The sequence below is a fragment of the Urocampus carinirostris genome, chromosome 6 (genome assembly GCF_059441175.1).
Source record: "Urocampus carinirostris isolate Australia breed hairy pipefish chromosome 6, RoL_Ucar_1.0, whole genome shotgun sequence".
Lineage (NCBI taxonomy): Eukaryota > Metazoa > Chordata > Actinopteri > Syngnathiformes > Syngnathidae > Urocampus > Urocampus carinirostris.
The window spans coordinates 32617908-32639255 of NC_142354.1; the positions used below are offsets into that span (position 1 = coordinate 32617908).

The 21348-nt window shown below is 39.0% G+C and overlaps 1 protein-coding gene across 2 annotated transcripts in view; it reads left to right on the forward strand.

The window, feature by feature from the left end:
- Window positions 1-11483: 11483 nt before the first annotated feature.
- Window positions 11484-21348, forward strand: part of myg1 (myg1 exonuclease) — a 36290-nt gene continuing 26425 nt past the window's right edge. For both annotated transcript variants that reach the window (XM_088337229.1, XM_088337230.1), the window contains exons 1-2: window positions 11484-11821; window positions 14838-14950. In XM_088337229.1, coding sequence (XP_088193355.1) covers window positions 11552-11821; window positions 14838-14950 — 383 coding nt within the window. In that variant the 5' untranslated portion in view covers window positions 11484-11551. The remainder of the gene's footprint in view (window positions 11822-14837; window positions 14951-21348) is intronic.

Consider the following 21348-nt stretch of genomic DNA (forward strand, 5'->3'; position numbering starts at 1 on the left):
GCACTACCGGCAGGAAGTGAAGGATGCTGCCATGAACAAAAAAAGGAAAGTGAGTGAGATCACTGCCGGACCATATAACGTTATGGTCAATCTTTATTGGATTCATTTAAGGGAAGAACACATTTATTGATGATGTTGATAAAATACATAAATAGAAAAATAGATAAATAGATAGACGGACGGGCAGGTAGGCGGGCAGACAATGGACGGACGGACAGACAGATAGATAGATAGATAGATAGATAGATAGATAGATAGATAGACAGATAGACAGATAGATAGATAGATAGATAGATAGATAGATAGAGAGATAGAGGGATAGAGAGATAGAGAGATAGAGAGAGCGAGAGCGAGAGCGAGAGCGAGAGCGAGAGAGAGATAGATAGATAGATAGATAGATAGATAGATAGATAGATAGATAGATAGATAGATAGATAGATAGATAGATAGATAGATAGATAGATAGATAGATAGATAGATAGATAGATAGATAGATCAGTCAAGTCAAGAATGGTGTTGGGAATGTCAAGGTTTGGGGCTGTACGAGTGCAACTGGAATTGGGGAGTTGCATTTCGTTAAGAGAAACACAAAATTAAGAATGTACAGTAAAAAAATGGAGAAGAGAATGATCCCCTCCAGAAACTGGGTCGCAGGGAAATGTTGCAGCCTGACAATGACCCCACATACACTTCTGAGATGACCAAGGCTCTTCTAAAGGAACTAAGGGTAAAGGGGATGGACTCGCCAAGCATGTGTCCACATCTAAATCCATCAGAACATCTTCTGGTTATCCTTAAGCGGAAGGTGGAGAAGCACAAGATTTTGAATATCCCCAGGCTCAGTCATGTTGACATGGAAGAGTGGAAGAGCATTCCAGGGGGGATTTCTGAGGCTCTGGTGAAATCCATGTCCAGGAGGATTAAGGTTGTTCTGCAAAAGGATGGTCGCCACACCAAATATTGAACTTCAGGAACTTTTACTTTAGGGTGTACTCACTTTTGTAACCAAGGATTTAGCTTCTAATGGCTATTTTTCTAGAATTTTTTGAAGGGAAAAATAAATTGACACTGCTATATAGGCTTTCCACTGACTACCTTTCATTGTGTCAAACCACTGTTTCTTCAGTTTTTTTCAATTAAATATTCTGATGAAATATCTGCAGAAATATGAGGGGTGTACATTACTCACTTTTGTGACGTTCCGTAGGTAGGTATGTAGCTAGGTACTGTAGGTAGGTAGGGAGGCTCATTTTATTGAGGCAATCAAAATACTTTTTTTCCCTAATTGTTTATTAGGAGGATCTTACTTTCTTTTATTTATTGGACTTACCTGAAACATGACTTGTTTTCATAAAAAAACCTATCTTAAAAAAATTAAAGATGGTTCTCGAGCTCTCTCCTATTCCTCAAATGCTCTTTGGGCCGAGTTCAATAATGCACCAAGCCAGGGGTTTGCAACCCAAAATATTGAAAGAACCATGATGGTCCGAAAAAGAAACAAAAGCAAATATGTTCTATTTTTTTGCAACAATATTTTTCGATCAAATAAATAAAAAGTCTCTCTTTCATAAGGATTGGAAAACGCTGTTTGTCTCATGTTTGTCCTGTTGCAGAAAAACACATTTTATATATATATATATATATATATATATATATATATATATATATATATATATATATATATATATATATATGTATACATGTATATAAAGTCCCATATTTTTCAGTTTCCAAACATTTCTGAGAAGCTCCAGCGAGCCACTAGTGGAGCCGAAAGAACCTGGAACTGCAGGATGCTGGCTCCCGGACCAGGAATAGGTGGTCTGGACCCCCTACTCTAACCACCCTTGCTTCTGAAACCTTGGTTCCCCACTTCTGACCTTGAAAACATTACTACAAGGCACAACCCATAATGAGTCCTACCATACAAGTGGGTGCCTTGGTAACTGATTCACTCCGATGCAATTTAAAAATATGCTAATGCAAACATTTCGATCAAGGGATGCTTTGATCTGACAGGGGGAGATTAGAGAAGATTCGCCTCGGAACACTTCGAGAGCACCGAGGATGGCGAGGAGAGGGTTAATCGGCATAGAGGGGGAGCTGGGAGAAGCCTTCCTGACAGTCACGTGGTCCCTGCCGGGAAAACGATGGAGAAGGAGAGGGGTGGGGCAGGGTTGGGGAGCATGTTGCCGTAGAAACAGAAACCTCATTCGGCCAGTGTGAAGTCAGCTGCGCAATATAAGGTGGTGACTGCAGTTGGATGGAGGTGGGCGATAGAATCCGTGTGTGACACATAGCGAAGGACGCAGACCGAATTTTAATGGACACACACACACAAGCACAGAAACACACAAATAATTGGCGGCATTGTTTACAGCCCAGGTGGGGAAACATCTGACGGGTTCAGCCTTTGTTGTATGTTTTTGTATTACAGAACCTTGGATCTAAGGGTTAGCACATCTGCCTCATTTTTTGGAGGGTTTGCGATTTAGATATTTTTGTCTGGAATAGGCATCTTCTACATTTTTAATGCAGTCCTGTGAGGTTCATGAAGTCATGAATTTTTGTTTATGTGATCCCCTTTGCAGGTACACTCCAGGGGGATCCCTCTTCTCTTGCGATATTCTAAAAACAGGCTTTCTAAACAAATTTGGAAAAAAACTCCAAAATCTGCATAAAATAATTTTCGCCCCCACCCAAAAATACATTAAAAGAGGGGTTAACCAACCTTTTTCAAGCTGAGAGGTACATTTTGTTATCAATTGCTCAAAGAGCTACCAGTTTGATTATGCATTTCTAGAATAAAAACGTATTATGTTATTAATACTCTGTTACTATCTGATTTATAGAAGTAGAGTAAAAAAGGCTTAGTCAACCACTAAAACTTGATTTCCTAGCAAATCACAATGACCAATCACTGATGAGTTCTTTTCAGAACCTGTACGCTGACTACTCAGGTGTTTTCAGTGGGCCCACTGGCATCACATTGGAGACCCCTCGGCAACAGGGTATCAGAAGGTTAGCACCAGAGTTGGGTAGGGTTACTTTAACTTGATTACTTTCAATTACTTTTGGATTACTCCAATACCAAATATGCTGATAAAAGACAGAAGAAACTAAATATGAATAAAATTATGACTCACAACACGTGGTAAGCTTTCTCTCCTGGCTTTGAGCTCGTTGATCTCCGGCAAAACTAGCATAAAATGCGACAGAAACAAAATGAAAAGAAATCCAAACAGCTTGCCAACATCATTTTTGCCGTTCCATGTGTTCCGTTACTCCCCAAGCCTTCACAAAATTTAGTCATTTTATTCATATTTAGTTTCTTTTGTCTTTTATTAGCATATTTGGTATTGGAGTAATCCAAAAGTAATTGAAAGTAATCAAGTTAAAGTAACCCTACCCAACCCTGGTTATCACCATTTAGTTCAGATGAGTAATTGTCAAACAACAAATATTTATAAATTCATGTTTGTACTTATGTTCCTAACTGCTTGTCTTCACTAGTATCGCGCACAAGGACAAGTAAAGAAACAATATTAACATGTGTTTTACACATGAACAGAAGTTTTAAAAATCAACCTTATCAAAAATTTGTGGGCTTTATTTGGGCCAGTAAGTTGCAAAAAAAAAAATACCCCTGGAGAATCCAAGAACCCTTTTATTCTTTGTAAATGTATAATCCATGGGTTCTCCAGGGTAAAATAGTCCTTGTATAATTCTAATTTTCTGTAAGTGTCTGTCAAAGGAAAGGTTTTGATACCTCCGGTCTCTTTAATAGAATGTCAACCGTTACAATTTCTTTATAGTTTGTTATAAGCATTGGCACGAGTATAAAAGAAGCATTCTATTTACTATTGCGCTCGTAGAACATGCCTTAAGCAAAAAAGACCCATTTAGATCCATTACAGTGGACAGTCATATTGTTACTTGCTGTCTAGAGAAAATATACTTACAGCAGGTGAAAAAAATGCTCGAAAGATTAATAAAAACAGGTAAATATTGGTTCTCATCTCATATCAGACCCATAGACTTGCTTCTGTTTGCCTGATATAGTCCAGCACCCATGAGAAGATCACTGTTGCCGGAATAGAATTTTAAATTGGGCATTCAGTGCAAGTGATAAGATATATTGTACCAAAGGAGCTGGAAATAATGAAAAACCTGGCCCTAAGGGTACATGTGCAAGTGGGAAAAATCTTGATTAGTGAATCAATTGGAAAATACTGTGTTTAACACAACTGGACATCGAGAACATTGAGGAAGTTTACCTGCTGTTCTACATGCTCCTCAGAGGAATTTTTGTTGGCGTTTTTATATGGAGTTTGTTAAAACGGCTGAGGAATATGGCTGACCAAATGCTCAGAGATCAGACCGGCGAAATTGAGGTTTTACTTCAATGTTGTGATGTCCTCCTGGCAAACACAACCGCAGAACAGAAAACCACACTCGCAAAATGCCTTGATCAAGCTGAAATCTGATCTCCACAAACAAATTTGACCACAAGTTCTATGACTAGAAATTATACATACATACATCAACCTGTTCAGGTAGTCAGCGTTTTGTTCTAGAACGGTTTGTTCTAATTCTCGCACCACACATCCTGTTTCATCCATCACGCGCGTCATGCAGATAAGCAGCATCCTCCAACAAAACACTCTATGCTTATATTTTGATTCCCTGTAATGCTTGTATTTTGATTTTCCTTTAATATATATATGAAATGAAATGATCTGCATTTATATAGCGCTTTTCAAGTCAATGACTTCCCAAAGCGCTTTACAATGTGCTCCACATTTCCCAATAGTGGCCTTGTATTGCAGCCATGTAAGATGCTAACCTGCTTATTGGGGGTATTAGGGGTTCAGTGTCTTACCCAAGGACACTTCGACATGTAACACGGACAAGCCAGGATTCGAACTGGGATCCCTTGATCCCAAGACGAGCGCTCTACCTCTACCACCTGAGCTACTGCCTATCTATCTATCTATCTATCTATCTATCTATCTATCTATCTATCTATCTATCTATCTATCTATCTATCTATCTATCTATCTATCTATCTATCTATCTATCTATCTATCTATCTATCTATCTATCTATCTATCTATCTATCTATCTATCTCATCTCATCTCATCTCATCTCATCTCATCTCATTAGCTGCACCGCTTATCCTCAGTAGGGTCGCGAGGGTGCTGGAGCCCATCCCAGCAATCATCGGGCAGTGGGCAAGGGACACCCTGAACTGGTTGCCAGCCAATAGCAGGGCACACAGGGACAGACAACTCGCTCGCTCATTCAATTTGGATCGGCCAATCCACCCTGAAATGCATGTCTTTGGAATGCGGGAGGAAACCGGAGTGCCCGGCGGAAACCCACGCAAGCACGGGGAGAACATACAAACTCCGCACAGGAAGTCCGGTGGCTGGATTTGGACCCACGCAGGAGGTTCCCAATATATATATATATATATATATATATATATATATATATATATATATATATATATATATATATATATATATATATATATATATATATATTTATATAAAATTTGTTGTATTATTTGTAAATTTCTGTATATGGATAGATTTTTTTTTTTTGCATTGACATTGCCCCCTCATATTTGATCAAGTCTCAATTTGGTGTAAGATTAATTTCTACAAGAAGAGCCAAAGGTTAATCTCGATCTGATCAAACCAGTTTAGCTGGTCTGTCAGGCAATAGTTTCCATTTTTATGTTGAAGACCTCAAACTAGTGGTTACATTTGGTTGCTTTAACTCAGTTAAAAATGAGTTGACCAAAATTCAGGAGGGCCTTTACAGTAAAACAAAAAGGAAGTCTGGTATTTCAGTTTAAAGCAGCCATTTTATACATCCTTCAAAGATTAATTTGTCTGATTGCGACCCAATTTGCTCAGCATAAATGAGCAGTGATAAATTAAATCTATCTATGCAGTTTATAGTTTGATGACTAGTCATAAAACAGTGAACTCCGGTACATATATTCCATTAGAATACCGATGCAAAACCAGCTAATAAGGCATATAATGAATTGAACATATTATTGGTGAATGCATTACTGAGTGCTCGTTTAAAGAGAGGCAATTTCTTAAAAAGGATGGACACGTTAACTACTACAGAGTAATTGGTGATGGTATAATTGCATAGGCCTGCCTATCCTAATTTAAGATATAATCTGCATAAATCACACTCAAGATTACTATTGGATTAACTACATTTGCCAAATACCCAAGAGTATAGAGGCTCACCAGCTGCGAAGATTGGGCGTGGAAGCCTTAATAATGACATAGACCATTATTATTTTTAAGATCTTGTTTTGAGTGGAAAAGGGGTGCTTGTAACAAATCAGACATGCCGTGACCACAAACACAAACAAGAACACAGCTCAAGTTACCAAACATGTCTTCATGCTGGTAATTAGACTGAACATTTAGATTAAATCCCAAATATATAAATTATATTACTTTGCGCAGAATAAATACAGCCTTATGAATTATTCATGCTATTTTAAAAATCAACTGAATGGCATTGTGTGTTCTTTCACTAGATGTATTCTTAGGTCCAAACACAATAAGCTGAGCAGAGAATTGATGCAATTTACCGTGTTTATTGTCGTATGAAGAGTCAAGATATATTTTTAGCTTGCGGGGTTTTCACTTATTGCCATCCACATGGAAACTGACACATATAAAATAAATAATGAGAACAAAAAATTCAAAACAAAATCAGAATACAATAAAGACATTATATCGCAAAAAGTCATATATTGCAAGGTTGGAAAATCAATATAGAGAATGCAAAAAACCTCCTGCGTGGGTTCAAATCCAGCTCCAGACTTCCTGTGCGGAGTTTGAATGTTCTCCCCGTGCTTGCGTGGGTTTCCTCCGGGCACTCCGGTTTCCTCCCACATTCCAAAAACATGCATTTCAGGTGAATTGGCCGGTCCATATTGTCCCTAGGTGGGAATGAGCGAGCGAGTTGTCTGTCCCTGTGTGCCCTGCGATTGGCTGGCAACCAGTTCAGGGTGTCCCCTGCCCACTGCTCGATGATTGCTGGGATGGGCTCCAGCACCCCCGCGACCCTACTGAGGATAAGCGGTGTAGCTAATGAGATGAGATGAGATGAGATGAGAGTTAATGACACACATGGATTGCTTTGAGGGCAGGAGGTATTGAGAGGGGGGGAAATTAAACAAACCATATTTGTGAGGGGGGAATTCTGAAGTACAAAATAGAGCTTTTGGGCATTTCCATAAGAATGTGTACATTTAATAAATAAATAGACATTTTGATATACGCAAATGTTAATGGTTCATCATTTTGTAAAAGGTTGGCTGTTTTTGTATTTTTCACCTCAGTAAACAGTTTTGCTATAATTTCTTTTGAAATAAACTTTCAAAAAGGGGACTTTTTTGCCAAGGTGCAAGTGTGGTAGCCGCACTTCAAGTCTATCTCTGTATGCCACTGATGAGTGTGTAAACGGGTATGATTGAAAAACATATGTAATTTTTTGGAATACAAATCGTCATTAACTTAGTAAAAAAAAAAAAAAACTTTGCGAGTTAACTGTAAGGTAAAAGCATCAAACTTGGGCCAGATGTAGTCCATCACATGATTTCATTTGATGAGGTCCAACTGTTTGCTTCGGTTTCACCCTGGTTGATAATTAAATGTCATGTTTATTAATGTTGAAATATCACAAGGATTTTTGCTACTGATCTACATTCAGAATTACCCTTCAATGTTTCAAGAGTAAATATATATTTATAAAGAATATGTTGGAGTCACAACACATTATCTCTCTCCTTTTTCTTAGGTAGGTAGATACCAGACATGGGGACTTGAGACTTAGTGACTTGGACTCGAGTCGACTCGAGTCGCTGTTTTTATGACTTGTGACTTGACTTGGACTTGGCAATCTAAGACTCGGGACTTGACTTGTGACTTGACTTGCCCAAGAAAAAAATACTTGGGACTTACTTGGGACTTGAAGGTGAAGACTTGAGACTTACTTGAGACTTGCACATGTGTGACTTGGTCCCATGTCTGGTAGATACAATACACAAATGTTTTGTGTTTGCCACTGCGACAAAAAACAAAACAAAACAGTGCCCTTGAAGCTCATAATTGACGTTTTGACCGAGTATAGGAGAGTCACTCTCTTCCTTTTAAGGCAAACAGAGAGCAACTCATTTCCTGTTATCGCCGCGTGTAAAACTGGAAGCAGTGAGCAGAAAGAGGAGGAGGGATGGGGAATAATTCTCAGAGAGCATGTGATGTTTCTGCACCTCATGGTTTTTGGGTTGTGAGGGAAAATGGGGATGGGGACCAATGGAGAGGGAGCATTGTAGGAGGCAGACCGATCAATATTCATTCCCGGGCTTGTTTATTAAGGTTTATCGGTGTGCAGAGTGACTGGAGCAAACCATCTACTTTATTTCGTTCAACAGCGGTCAAAAACAGAATTCAGTACAGATCCAAGCAAAAGTCAGCACTTATAATCAGCTAAAGACATGATAATCTTTTTAATTAGCATATTTGTCATCACAAACCAGAGACAGCTGCATTGTCTCCCCTTCACTTGTTCTCTTGTCGCCAATCGTACATAGATGTGCTAATGAGCCTCTTGACTGTGTGAGGCATTAGCGAAATGAAGGGTCATTTATTCGGCTGAAAAGGATTTAGTTGTGACAAATTAGAAAGAAAGTGTCAGTACAAGACAGATTGTTGTTTTTTTTTGTGTCTAAAGGGATTAGCTGCGTAATCCCATCAGTAAGAGAAGAAACGTTTATTTGAAGAGCGGATATAGGACGCTGTCCGTGGTGCTGAATTAAGTCTAAAGCCTTAAAGTAAATACTGCTGATTGCCCCGAAGGCTGCATGGTCACTACATCACTCATCTAGAGAATCCACTCGAAAAAAACTTTCAGGCACCCAATATTGGGACACGAATGCTGAAACGATTGCAGATGGACATTATAAAGACACTCATGACAGAGGCATGTATTATTTATTCTTTGTGAGTGGCAGACAAGGAGCCTAAAGCATCCCCGCATAGTTATTAGACTGCCCCCAGATGGTCAAAAGCATGCACAACAGAAGGAAGATTACACTTTACATTAATATTGAAGCAAATGATGCAATAAAGTTTCAACATTTATTTCCGTATTCAATAATTTAGCTATTCCACATGTTTATTATGTTTGGCAATCCGTTTTCTGTCTTATAAATATCTTAAAGGTTTTTATTTCTTATATGCCGTGTGGGAGCACACTCATATGCCCCAAAAACAGCCGGAAGATGGATGGCCGGCACTAGGCTGTACTGAGACACACCAAAGAGTGTAGTAGCCCTATGACCCAGGTAGTTGAGGGATCTGTAACACCGTGAATGGAGAAATGAATGTCATTTTTAATCATTTCATAATTAAATAAAGAGGATTTTTGATGCTTCGAGTTAAGTCTTTAGTCAGAAAACGCGTTCAACTGATATGTCAAGGCCCCACAGTTGCCTATCTGGTTCTACCTAATACTCGGACTTTACATAATTTTGCCCACAAACCATGTTACTTGTGTTCACCATATTATTTTGAAACGATATTTATCTATAAATGATAAATGCTAACGTTCAATATAAAAATAAAAAAAGTAAATTTTCGTATAAAAGAATAAAACATTTCCAAATCTTGACTCTAATAAAACAACCGCCACCACCAAGATTGTGCTTGTTTAAAGCATCTTGAAAATGCAATAGCCTTAGCCTTCACTCTGAAAATGCTGGTCTACTAGTGATCCAAAGAGCCAAGAAGAGATCCGCAAGTTCTACAGCATTCTCCATTCGGGCCGGGGTGCTGTGGAATGCTCTTCCCCCAAAGATTCGATCTGCAACCTCAGTGGAACTGTTTAAATCTAGGCTTAAAACACGCTTCTATTCTATGGCTTATGAATGACCTTTATTTCATGTTGACAATATCTGTGTATTATTTGTTATTGCAACATCCATTGCAGCTTGGTCATCCTGGAAGGGGGATTACCTCATGTGCAGTCCCTTCTCAAGGTTTCTTTATTTTCCGCATGTTGAGCTTTTTGAGTTTTTGCCTTGCCCTCGTGTAGGTTTAAGATAAAGGAATGGTGTAATAATAGTCTGTGGTTTGCCAAAATCTTTGGTCTGTGTAGCCCTTTGAGACTCTTTGTGATTAAGGGTGTCATAAATAAACATGACTTGACTTGAGTCAGTTATTTTTTGTACTGTACTTTGCTTTTCAAGGCTTTCAGTACTTTTTGTCGAGACAGTGGGGGTGGATGACAGGCTTCAATACGATACAGAAAAAACTTTAGTGTGTCTCCACACTTTATTAGAATTAAAGCACATTGTCATTTTGTGTGTAGAATACACTATACATACAAAGCAGCTTTGCCCTAAAAAGTCTTCACACTAAAATAACTATTCAATTTGAACATTTTGGGGGTTGCACTGTTAAAGAGATTCTTATATTATATTCTTATATTTTTATTGTTTACAGATGATAAAAAGCACAAGGAAGTGACAAACCATGCTATTATTCTGCCATTCTCCCCCCAGTCAAGAGGTATTTGGGCACCAGTAGCAGCAAGATGACGAACAGTTCTTTCAGCTCACATCTAGAAGGAATTCATGTTGTGTGAAGTAAATGCTAATTTCTAGACCCACAAGTATAAAAAATGCACGTCTACATGATAGTTCATGTAATTTTGCTTACTATTTATATAAATGTTTTTTATTATTCTCAAATTAGGATTTTACCACCAGTATGCACTAAATAATACACACTGTCCCTTTAAAGAAGTTAAATATGACTAAGGGGTTTCAAACCAAGCCCAACAGTCACGGATGTCTTAAAGTACAGCGCGCTCTACTGGTCATAACCAGTACTATGGGTGGCAAGTATCATTTTTAATTTCTTTTTTAAGAGTTCCAGAGCACCCAAATTAATGAATGAATGAATGGATGAATGAATGAATGAATGAATATATACTATGATCATTTGCGGTTCTACACTGAATTACTCCCTGGGTATACCCCCGGCAGTTGGCCTGTATTTCCAAAGTTATGCGTGATTTGCGTTATTTGGAAGACAGAAGCCCCAAACTAATTTATTTATGCATAATAATGCAGTGATTCTTCCCCATGCACAAGTGAGCACAAATTGTATTTAAATTTGTCGCAAGTCGACGGTTTGTATAGAACGAAATAGAGAGGGGGAAGAGAAGGGGACATACTTGACGGCTCTATTTCTACAAAGAAAACAAATGAAAACACAAAATACGAAAAGAAAAGCTTTTCCCATACATTTAAAATAATGCTTGGAATCTAATTTCAGATAACATCGGTTTTGGGGAGTCGGAGAAGAATAAACGTAATCACCCGACTTTAAAATTTCCTGGAACTAACAAAGGTATACTATTTGTTTCTACCGATCTCTAAAACTACTGGACTGCAACCGGTCCTACCCTTAAATCTGCCCCGCTCAGCTCGTCGCATCAATGAGGCGTGCGTATGTGCTAACAAAACATTTTGCTATAGCAATTGACACAGCAACTTGTGTTAAACTTCCAAAACTCACTCCAACGCATCCCTGTTATCAGCGTGTCGCATTTGCCTTCAGCGTCTCAGGAAGGCGACACATGTCAAGTGAAGCTAAGAGGTTGTGCATTGACACCATGGCCGCCAAAAAGATCGGAACACATAACGGCACTTTTCACTGTGACGAAGTACTTGCTTGCTTCTTTCTCCGGCAGCTACCTGAATATAAGGTAAACGAACTTACTATCTGTGGTACAAAATGCACGGCTTTACGATTCATTACCGGCGAATTGAGTGTTTGGCATTGTGCCACATAGAATTAGCCAGGTAGTGGCGCTGTTGTAAGACACTTGGCGCAGGGGCAAAAGCACGTTATTTGGTATTATGCTATACTACTGTATCAACATGCTTTTCACTTAGAGAAAGTGATTCTGTGATGTTAATTTTATATTGAAGCATTGTTCGATTAGCTTGAATTTTAGCGTACTCATTTGCTTTACATTCTAATAAGAGAGAAAAACAAAGAACCGTAAACAGTGTTCCCTCTAAGCTGCGCGCGTGCGCAATTGCGCACTGCTCGCACATTATCAGCGCACAAGAAACTCTAGCCAGCGCACAAAAATGAGGGCTCAAAATTACTAATTAAGAAGCGATTTAAGTCAAAGTCACAGTGCATGAAGGTAAAATTACATGGGTTCCCCTGACGTTGAGTCCTAAATGCGGTATTTTGAAGTCGAGTCGAAGTAGAACGAAGTTGAGTTAGTAGAGTTTGTCGAGAACCGGCTTCTTCGGCTCGGCTCACTAAAAGGAACCGGCTCTTTCGGGTCCTAAATGGCTCTTCGGGTTGTTTTTGCTTCTTTAATCCCAACATGACCAAATATTATGTAAAATTATGCACAAAATGACTTAAAGGAAGGGGGGAATAGAACAAAAAAGAAAAAAATATCAAATTGAAAGAGTAGTGAAAAGCTGAGAAAAAAGAAACAAAAGGAAGAGAAAAAAAGAAGGAAAATTTAGAAAAAAGCCAGAAAAAAAGAAAAATGTAGGAAAAAAGTAAATAGAGAACAAAAAGAAAAAAGTAACAACTCGGAAAAAATAAACACTATGAGATTTTTTTAAAGGAATTTAAAAAAAAGTTGAAAAAGAAGAAAAAAATTGTGTTGCATTCAAATAATTTCCAATTATATCAAGTGAATCTTGTTGCCAACATTGTACTTCCACTAAAAATGTGATAAAGTACAGTTCTGGACCTTACAACCGACTAAATAAGCCCCCCAAAATGTTAATATTATGCGACAAAATATATCAGGAAATAAAAAGATATGGATATCTTGTGAAAGAATTGTAAGAACAAACGACGTTTGTAGGCCGTACAACCTTTGCAATCGTACATGAGTCAATTCATTCAAAAGAGAAAAATAATTTTGCATTGCCGGAAACTCAGCAAAATGTAACGTGATGTCAAGTTTTGGACATGTTTGATGGTTGCTCACTGTTGTTTCAAGCGTTGCTCACCGACTTTGTGTGAACGCTCAGACCCGTGGAAAATTAGAGGGAACATTGACCGTAAATGCAACGACGTAGTTTGGGCATGCAAGAAAGGGACATGTCCCCTCCAATAAATAAAAAAACATTGTTTTGTTCAAACTTACACTAAATTATAAGCTTCAAAAACTGTGTCTATCGAGCAATCCATGTTTTGTCCCCCAAAATTTTCATCCATCCATTATCTGCACCGCTTATCCTTAGTAGGGTCGCGGGGGGTGCGAGAGCCCAGCCCATCCCATCAGACAGTGGGCAGGGGACACCCTGAACTGGTTGCCAGCCAGTCGCACAGAGACCTAAACTCACTCGCTCATTCACACCTAGGAACAATTTGGACCGGCCAATTAATCTGACATGCATGTTTTTGGAATGTGGGAGAAACCCAGAGTTACCATAGGAAACCCACCCAAGAACGGGGAGAACATGCAAACTCCACACTGGAAGGTTCGATCTCATTATCTCAGAACTGTGGCGCGGACGCGCTAACCACTCCGCCGCCGGGATGCCCACAATAATATTATGTGCTCGCTTAAAATGTGCTCTGCCAAAATTCAATCAGAAAAACTGGACAAATATTAAAGTACAAGTAATATAAACAAACACACATAGAATTGCACTGTTTTGCCTCTCTATTTCTCATGTGTTTGCTATCTATCTTCTTTCATTACTTGTTTCAATTGCTTGCTGATATTGGTAAACGACTTCATATGTACTTCAGGGCTCCACAAGTGTCTTTAGCTAGGTTTCGTGTCAAGGCACCCCAATAAATTAAAAAAAAAAACGACAAGCATCTGCTTTTGTGAGGTTCAGATTCAGATTCAGATTCAGATCTACTTTATTGTCATTCTAGTACACGTGTATACAGAACGAAATGTCGATGCATCTGACCCCCACAGTTTCCTTGAATGTACAGATATAAATAAAGTTGTATTGTATTTTGGCTACGTATAGTATTTTACCATAGTGCCGATAGTGCAAGAAGAGTAGCTAACCAGATGTGCAAAATGGGCAGTCAGGTTAACAAGTCAGGTACACAGTAACATTAACACTGTAACAATAACGCTGTAATTACAATAGTGCAGAGAGCAATGTGCAAGGAGTGGCAAGCTATAAAAAACTGCCAGTAGTTCAACACACTCTGACTGTCAAATTGTGTACTTAATCTCCTGACCATCGACCACTTCAAACAGCCCAATGCAATCTTTCGGCTCAGTGTTGCTGGGCCATTTTACTCTCTCTTCTATTTATTTTCTTGTGTTTTACTGTAATAAAATAACTGTCATGGATGGGTCTCCATACATACATCCAACACATGCACGTATATCAAAATGGAGATGCATTATTTTTTGTAAGGGTTAAGACGAAAGATACAGCAGCTCTCTCTTGGAATAGAGCTTGTGGGATTTTGCAGAAGTCCTTATTAATGAACACTGCTAACTGCTCCAAGTTTAACCAATGATTGATTGGCTAATTTAAATATTTAACTTGGTCCCTCCTTTGAGTCCAATTAGGATGTTGAGTTCAACAGTGTGCAGCAAGCGCCAAACTAAGAATTATAAAAATTCCTATTCAACTACAGCCAATCGGTTTAGGACAGGAAAATATGACACTTAGATGTCTCCAGCTGTATTTTTCTCAATTCCTTTCCCATTTGACTGTCACTTGCTAGATAATTGCATGTCTGTTCCGTTCCCTACACAGGATGCAGAGATAGTGCGGACCAGGGATCCTGCGTTACTGGCTGGCTGTGACATCGTCGTTGATGTTGGAGGAGAATTCGACCCACAGAGGCACCGCTACGATCATCATCAGAGGTATGAGATCATTGTTTATGGCAGTACGGAGGAATTTATAGCACTTTCTGCTTAATAGTATTGTCCAGTGGGAAAAACCATTTTGTTGAACCAGATTTACTGCTTTTAAATTGTTTATGAATCTTTGTATTGAAGATTGGCTGGGGGTGTTGTGATGGGTGAGCTGTCAATGTCAAACGCGCTGTTCAAGTGAAGTGGGAACACTCATGGAAGTTAACCCGATTTCCCACTTCTTATCTTTAGGTGGTGATCCAGTGTCTCTAACACATCCTTAAACTCTCATTTGGTGCACACACATCTTCGAAGTAAGACTAATGCTTATGCAATTTTAATACACTTCAAAACATTTTTTTTCACTTTAAAGGGGAGCTATTATGGAAAAATATGTTTTAGTTTTGAACTTATCTTGAATAATACATGCATAGTTCCTCATAAGACCAATGGAGAGTACTGATTTTGTTACCATGACAACTGGAAGTGGGGACCTACTATATCTTCTACTAGTTGGAACAGTGTGGGGAAAAACTGAGCCTGAAATTCACTCAGGGTGGTAGAGCTTCAATCAGTACACTGCCTGCATGTGGCACGCAAAGAGATTACCAAACCATAAAAATGCCCCAACTGATCGAACACATATTCAAGTCAAGCAGACATGCAGGAAATGTCTTTAGAAGTTCAGATAACTTTGCATTGTCGTGCAATAAAGCATGTATAATGCACCTATAATTACCTTGGCTTTTACAGCAAGGTCATAGAACTAATGAGGATTGTATTATTATTTATTTGCCCATTTATTTGTGCTTGCATGTGGAAGATTATCCTACACTTTAAAATAAAAAAAAATATTTCACATCCAGAGGAGAGCCAGGCTTTACTTTGAAATGACTAGATAATCACATAGCCTCCCTGGTCATCATATTGGCAGAAATACTTTGTGTGGGGCTACCTAATGACCGACTATTACTTAAAAAGTGTTTTCTTCTTAACAAAAGTAATGACAAAATATAGCAGATAAAGATTTTTGGTTTGATAATTTCAAACTTGATTGTTTAGCTGACAGTTCTGCGCTCCAACTATTTTTATGGCCACTTAAAAAGTCCACTTTACATAATATGGTCCCACAAGGCATGTTTTCCCTTGCTTTATAAGTATTTGGAAATCATAGAACTGTTGCATTCACATCACGTAGGGTTGCAGACTCTTATTCATAGATCCGACAGCGAGCGCTAAGCCACACCCACCATGGTTACTATATCAACGCATCACAAGAGTAACAAAATACAGCGAGCAATTCTTTAGCTGGATCAAATCTTCCTGATTATGCAAACTTCTCAAAAGTGAGTATAGAAAGGGTTATATTTATCATATACAGAGTTATATTGTTGGAATCAAAGACACTAACCTTAAAAGGTTGGATGCAAAATGTTGGCGATCTATGAGGAAGTCAGATGCCCCGTAGCAACTACGCATAGAAATAAATTCAGATTTGTGAGAGAAAATGGTCTACAGAGGATATACAATGAGTGATCAGTATCTGAAATTTATGAAATGAGTGATGTAATTTCTATTTGGTCCTAGTCTCCTGCGAGGAACAAATGGAAATTACATCACGGGTTTCATAAATTTGATGTACTTTATCACAAGTTGCAAATCCTATTCAACCCATAATTTACAAGTTTTACTTTAATTACGAAACGTCACCTTTGCTTGTTATTGTTTTTGTCATATGCTAACAAGAGCACAATGATATACTCAAAGAAAGTGCAAGTAAAGTGTCCGCAGTAACTTACAAACTTCATGCCGGTAAATGAAGAACCCATTGGTTACTGTAAATATTTATTCAACTGGTACAAAACACATACAAGAAAGTTATCTGTTTATTTTAGACAAATTAGACATTATTATTTCTGCACATTAAATACTGCGATAACTGCATCAGCCGATCTCCGACCACGAAGTGACCGATGTCACATCAGGCCAAGTTTTTGGCCAAAAGCTAATGGTACCATATTCTCTTACTGACAACTAACCAACCCACCAGCAGCGTAATAAAAATAAATCACTTAATGTAGAAAAAAATAACATTGTTTCAGTTCCCATCGATCCTCTGCACGTTGAGTTGATCTTGAAACTGCCCGCATGCCTTTATCCATCTCAAACATTTTTCCAAATTAGTTTTTCCTGAGAAAAAGGGACAAACCTCTCCTACCAATTGTTCTGAATACCTTTGATCTACATTACAAGTGCCCCAGGCACACCGCCCAACCCTTTTTATACAATACACTGTATAAGCGTGTGGATCACATGTGCATCGTCTGTGATGCAAAGGTGGCCGACCTAAATTGGCAGCCATAGGCTGTCGTTTGCCTCGCGTTCTGATTGGCTGAAAACGAGCTCTGTTGGATCTATGAATTGCATACATGAACCTTGTCAAGCCTCTCGGTGTATTGAACGCCCTCATTGTGTCTCGAGCCATTTTAGGAAAAATATTTCACACAAAGAGGAGAGCCAGCTCCTTAAATATTGGTCACATTCACTCTCTTGTAGTGACTGGTCAGCTTGGTGTCCCGATGTTGACAGCCATACATTCCCAGCCTCCAACAACTACCTGTATGATAAAGCCATAGCGGGTCCCTTTTCTCAGCAGGCGGCTGTTGATAATTAGTGCTCTTCTATTGATCGTCCTTTCCCGCTGGGCGTTCACGAGGCACATCGGCTGCCGCCACACCACCGGGGGCCCAAAGGGAAACGTGGATGTCACTCATATTGCACATGGTAGATGTTAGTAAAAGGATTAAGTGGCTAAGAACAAAATCAGCTTAACAGATGGTGATGGTAGCCAAAACATTATTTGTATCTGTTAGCGTCGAGCATCAATTTAGTGACTAGTGTCGTGGCTGCTACGTGCATTAGGGATCGTCCTAGAGAGTGACATCAATATTGTCTCTGTGTTGCTTTGGTTTAATTTGTTCGTATCGCATGAAAATGCTGAAAGTACGAAAAGACTTGCTCCAAGAAGAGTCCAAACGCTAAGCCAACCCCGAAGACGGAAAAGAGTTTATCTGTGCGCGTCCAAGAGATGAACCTACTTGCATGCGCATCCTGAATGAGCTGGCTGAGTCGACAATGATGGCATAGGCCAGGAGATGGCAGCAGCGAGTAAAAAAGACAAATTCCGTAGAGCTCCCTTGATCTTGATATGTTCACAAAATATGGATCTGCCTAAATAGATAGATAGATAGATACTTTATTCATCCCCGTAGGGAAATTCACACTTCCAGCAGTCTACCCCGTTGTTTATTAACAGATTAACATGATACCCTAAGGGTGCTTGTAGCGGAGTGGATGACGTCACGCCAGTCCAAAAGTTCGACATCCCTGCGGCAGATGGAAAACTTTTCTTTGTGAAAATCCAGGGATACACCACCTCGTGTATACCCGTTAAATTTCGGACGATAGGGCACATCTGATTAAAAGCCGCAGCCCGTATATTTTCAAAGGAAAGACCATTTTGTACATACATAAGCTGCTCCTGACTATAAGCCACATGTGCCTACATTGAAACATGAGATAATTGCGTCACGACCAATAATTGGAACGCTTAAACTCTTTTGATTAAAGATATGAAGACTATTTTAATATATAGTCATCAGAGAAAAATCACTATCGGTCTGAAACAAGATACCAGAGAACTATAAAGCCGAGGTAACTCACCATTACATCCCCTGGGCGTCTTCAACTTATTTGAATGTCCGCGTAAATGACTTATTTACATCAAGGACAATCCATAGAATCCAACCATGTAGAATATATACTCCAAAACACACGATGATGCCGACAGATAAAAAGGAATCTACCATAAACATTTCTGCTTCGTTGGATGTTGCTCTTTGCAATCAGTTCGTTTCGCCACATTATTTCTGTTTACATATAAACCACAGGTGTCAAAGAGGCGGCCCGCGGGCCAGATCAGGCCCGCTAAGGGATTGAATCCGGCCCGCGAGGCAACACTCAGAGAAGCGCAAGAGAAAAACAAGCTGCAGGTTGAAATATGTCCACTTGATGTTGCCGAAGCCAGGTGCCTCAAAGACACTGTACTTGTATCTCCTCTCTCTCTCTCTCGCTCTCTCTTTTTTTTCTTTCTCTTTCTCTTTTTCTTTATTTTACTCCTTTTTCTTTTTTCTTTCTTTTTCTTTTTTTCTTTCTTTTACTCCTTTTTCTTTTTTCTTTCTTTCTTTTTCTTTTTTTCTTTCTTTCTCTTGAATCTACAAGTCTGGCCCCCGACAGAATGTTTGTTCTATCACGTGGCCCCCGAGTAAAAATGAGTTTGACACCCCTGCTCTACTGGTTCTAGGACTTCTCTCTCTTACTCTCTCTTTCTTTTTCTTTTTTTTTCTTTCTCTTTTTTTCTCTTTCTTTTTTTCTCTGTCTTTCTTTCTTTTTCTTTTTTTTTCTTTCTTTTTTTTCTTTCTTTTTTTCTTTTTTTAATTTTTTGTCCTTTTTCTTTTTTCTTTTTTTCTTTCTTTCTTTTACTCTTTTTTTTCTTTTTTTCTTTCTTTCTTTTTCTTTTTTTCTTTCTTTCTCTTGAATCTACAAGTCCGGCCCCCGACAGAATGTTTGTTCTATCATGTGGCCCCCGAGTTAAAATGAGTTTGACACCCCTGATATAAACAAACTCGTAAAATGATTCCCAGTACAGTACTTATCCTTCCCCTTTCGATTGATACCTTTTCCATGATGAGGGTCTGCTCATGCTAGTTTTATTTATGGATAAAGCGCGAAGTTACATTAAACTTGCGTCTTTCTCGACACATATTACACCCGTTTCACTCTTATTGCTCGGGCGCCATTGGCAGGCGTGAGAAAAAATGCACAAATTAGCCGCATCATAACATAAGCCGCAGTTTGGGAACAAAGTTGCGCCTTATAGTCCAAATTTTACAGTATGTTACTTGTCAGGATGAGAATCTTTTTGTGTCAACCAGAAACTCTTTCAAACTCTTTTGTCCTAGTCTGAAACATTGTTAAACTGTTCTTTTGTTTTTTCAATAGTTCTAGGAAGGGTATACAACTATAAGGTTTTGAGCTCTTTAAGTAAAAAAAAACATTTTATTGGTAAGGTAGGGGTATTTGGCCAGAAAATATCATGTACAGTCTGGTAAGAGGGTTGTCTACTCCTCTGAGGCCAACGCAGACTAATTTTGAATGCAGTGAACATTTAAGAAAAGGAGCAATGGAACTAAGTGAGATCTGGCACTAATTTACCAGACAAAATCAAAATTTTACTTGGAATCAATATTGAAGATGAAAAAAGGACATGGATAACAAAATCAGACTTTCTTATTACAATCTGCATTAGCAGGGTGGCACCTTGGCCTTACACACACACATTCGTCTTATTCTCTACCTTTCTGTTCACTTCGCCCCTTACTTGGTAATGAACACGGGGATGCTTCAGCTTGGCCAATTAGTATCTTTAATGGTGCTTATTACCCCCCACCCCCGCCTACCGCACATGTCACTCATTCACATGTCAGTTATTGGTTTGCTGCAGCTTGCTCGTGTCTTCCAATTAGGCCTTAGTCAAATGGCTAACAGTGCCACAATGCAGCCCGATAAGCAAACCCTCACCCCCCTTTATCTGTGCACATGGCTGCTTATTCATGTGCACTTGTGTTTCATGGGCACGCTGCACCACCCGCTATTGCTCTGTCTTTGTTCAACGCTAGCTGAGAAAAAAGCTTAATGAACTATTATGGCATACATGATAATGTGATTGTCATTGAAGTAAACACACCCAGTAATGCATCAAATATTTGGATTCACAAACAAGTTGAGAGTAAGTTTACAGTAGAAAATAATAAAATATTGTTTGAACCATCCATCACATCCATCCATTATCTGTACCGCTTATCCTCAGTAGGGTCGCGGGGGTGCTGGAGCCCATCCCAGCCATCTCCGGGCAGCGGGCAGGGGACATTCTGAACTGGTTGCCAGCCAGTCGCAGGATTGTTTGAACCAAAATCTTATATTTATTTTCTCTTCCTGACCTCTCCCCTACTTTTTAAATTCAAAATCATTGGTAAAATCGAAGGTGACATTTAAGTATTTAGCTGTGTTGATCTATGTATAATGCCCATTAAAATGACGTGCACCCCTATTTTTTTTTCAAGAATTGATATACATTTTTTTTCTTTCCCCCAACTTAAACTACTGATCATAGGGGACAAACTTTGTTGAATACATGTGGCCATATTTATAATAATTTAATTGCAAAGTGAACTATAAACACAATCACTGTTTACAGGTCCCTTTACTGCCAGGGACGTCCGGGTACCACTTCTTGTGGTGTGTCTTGGGCAAGTACAGCCTGGCGACATCCATCCTTCTCCAGGCCG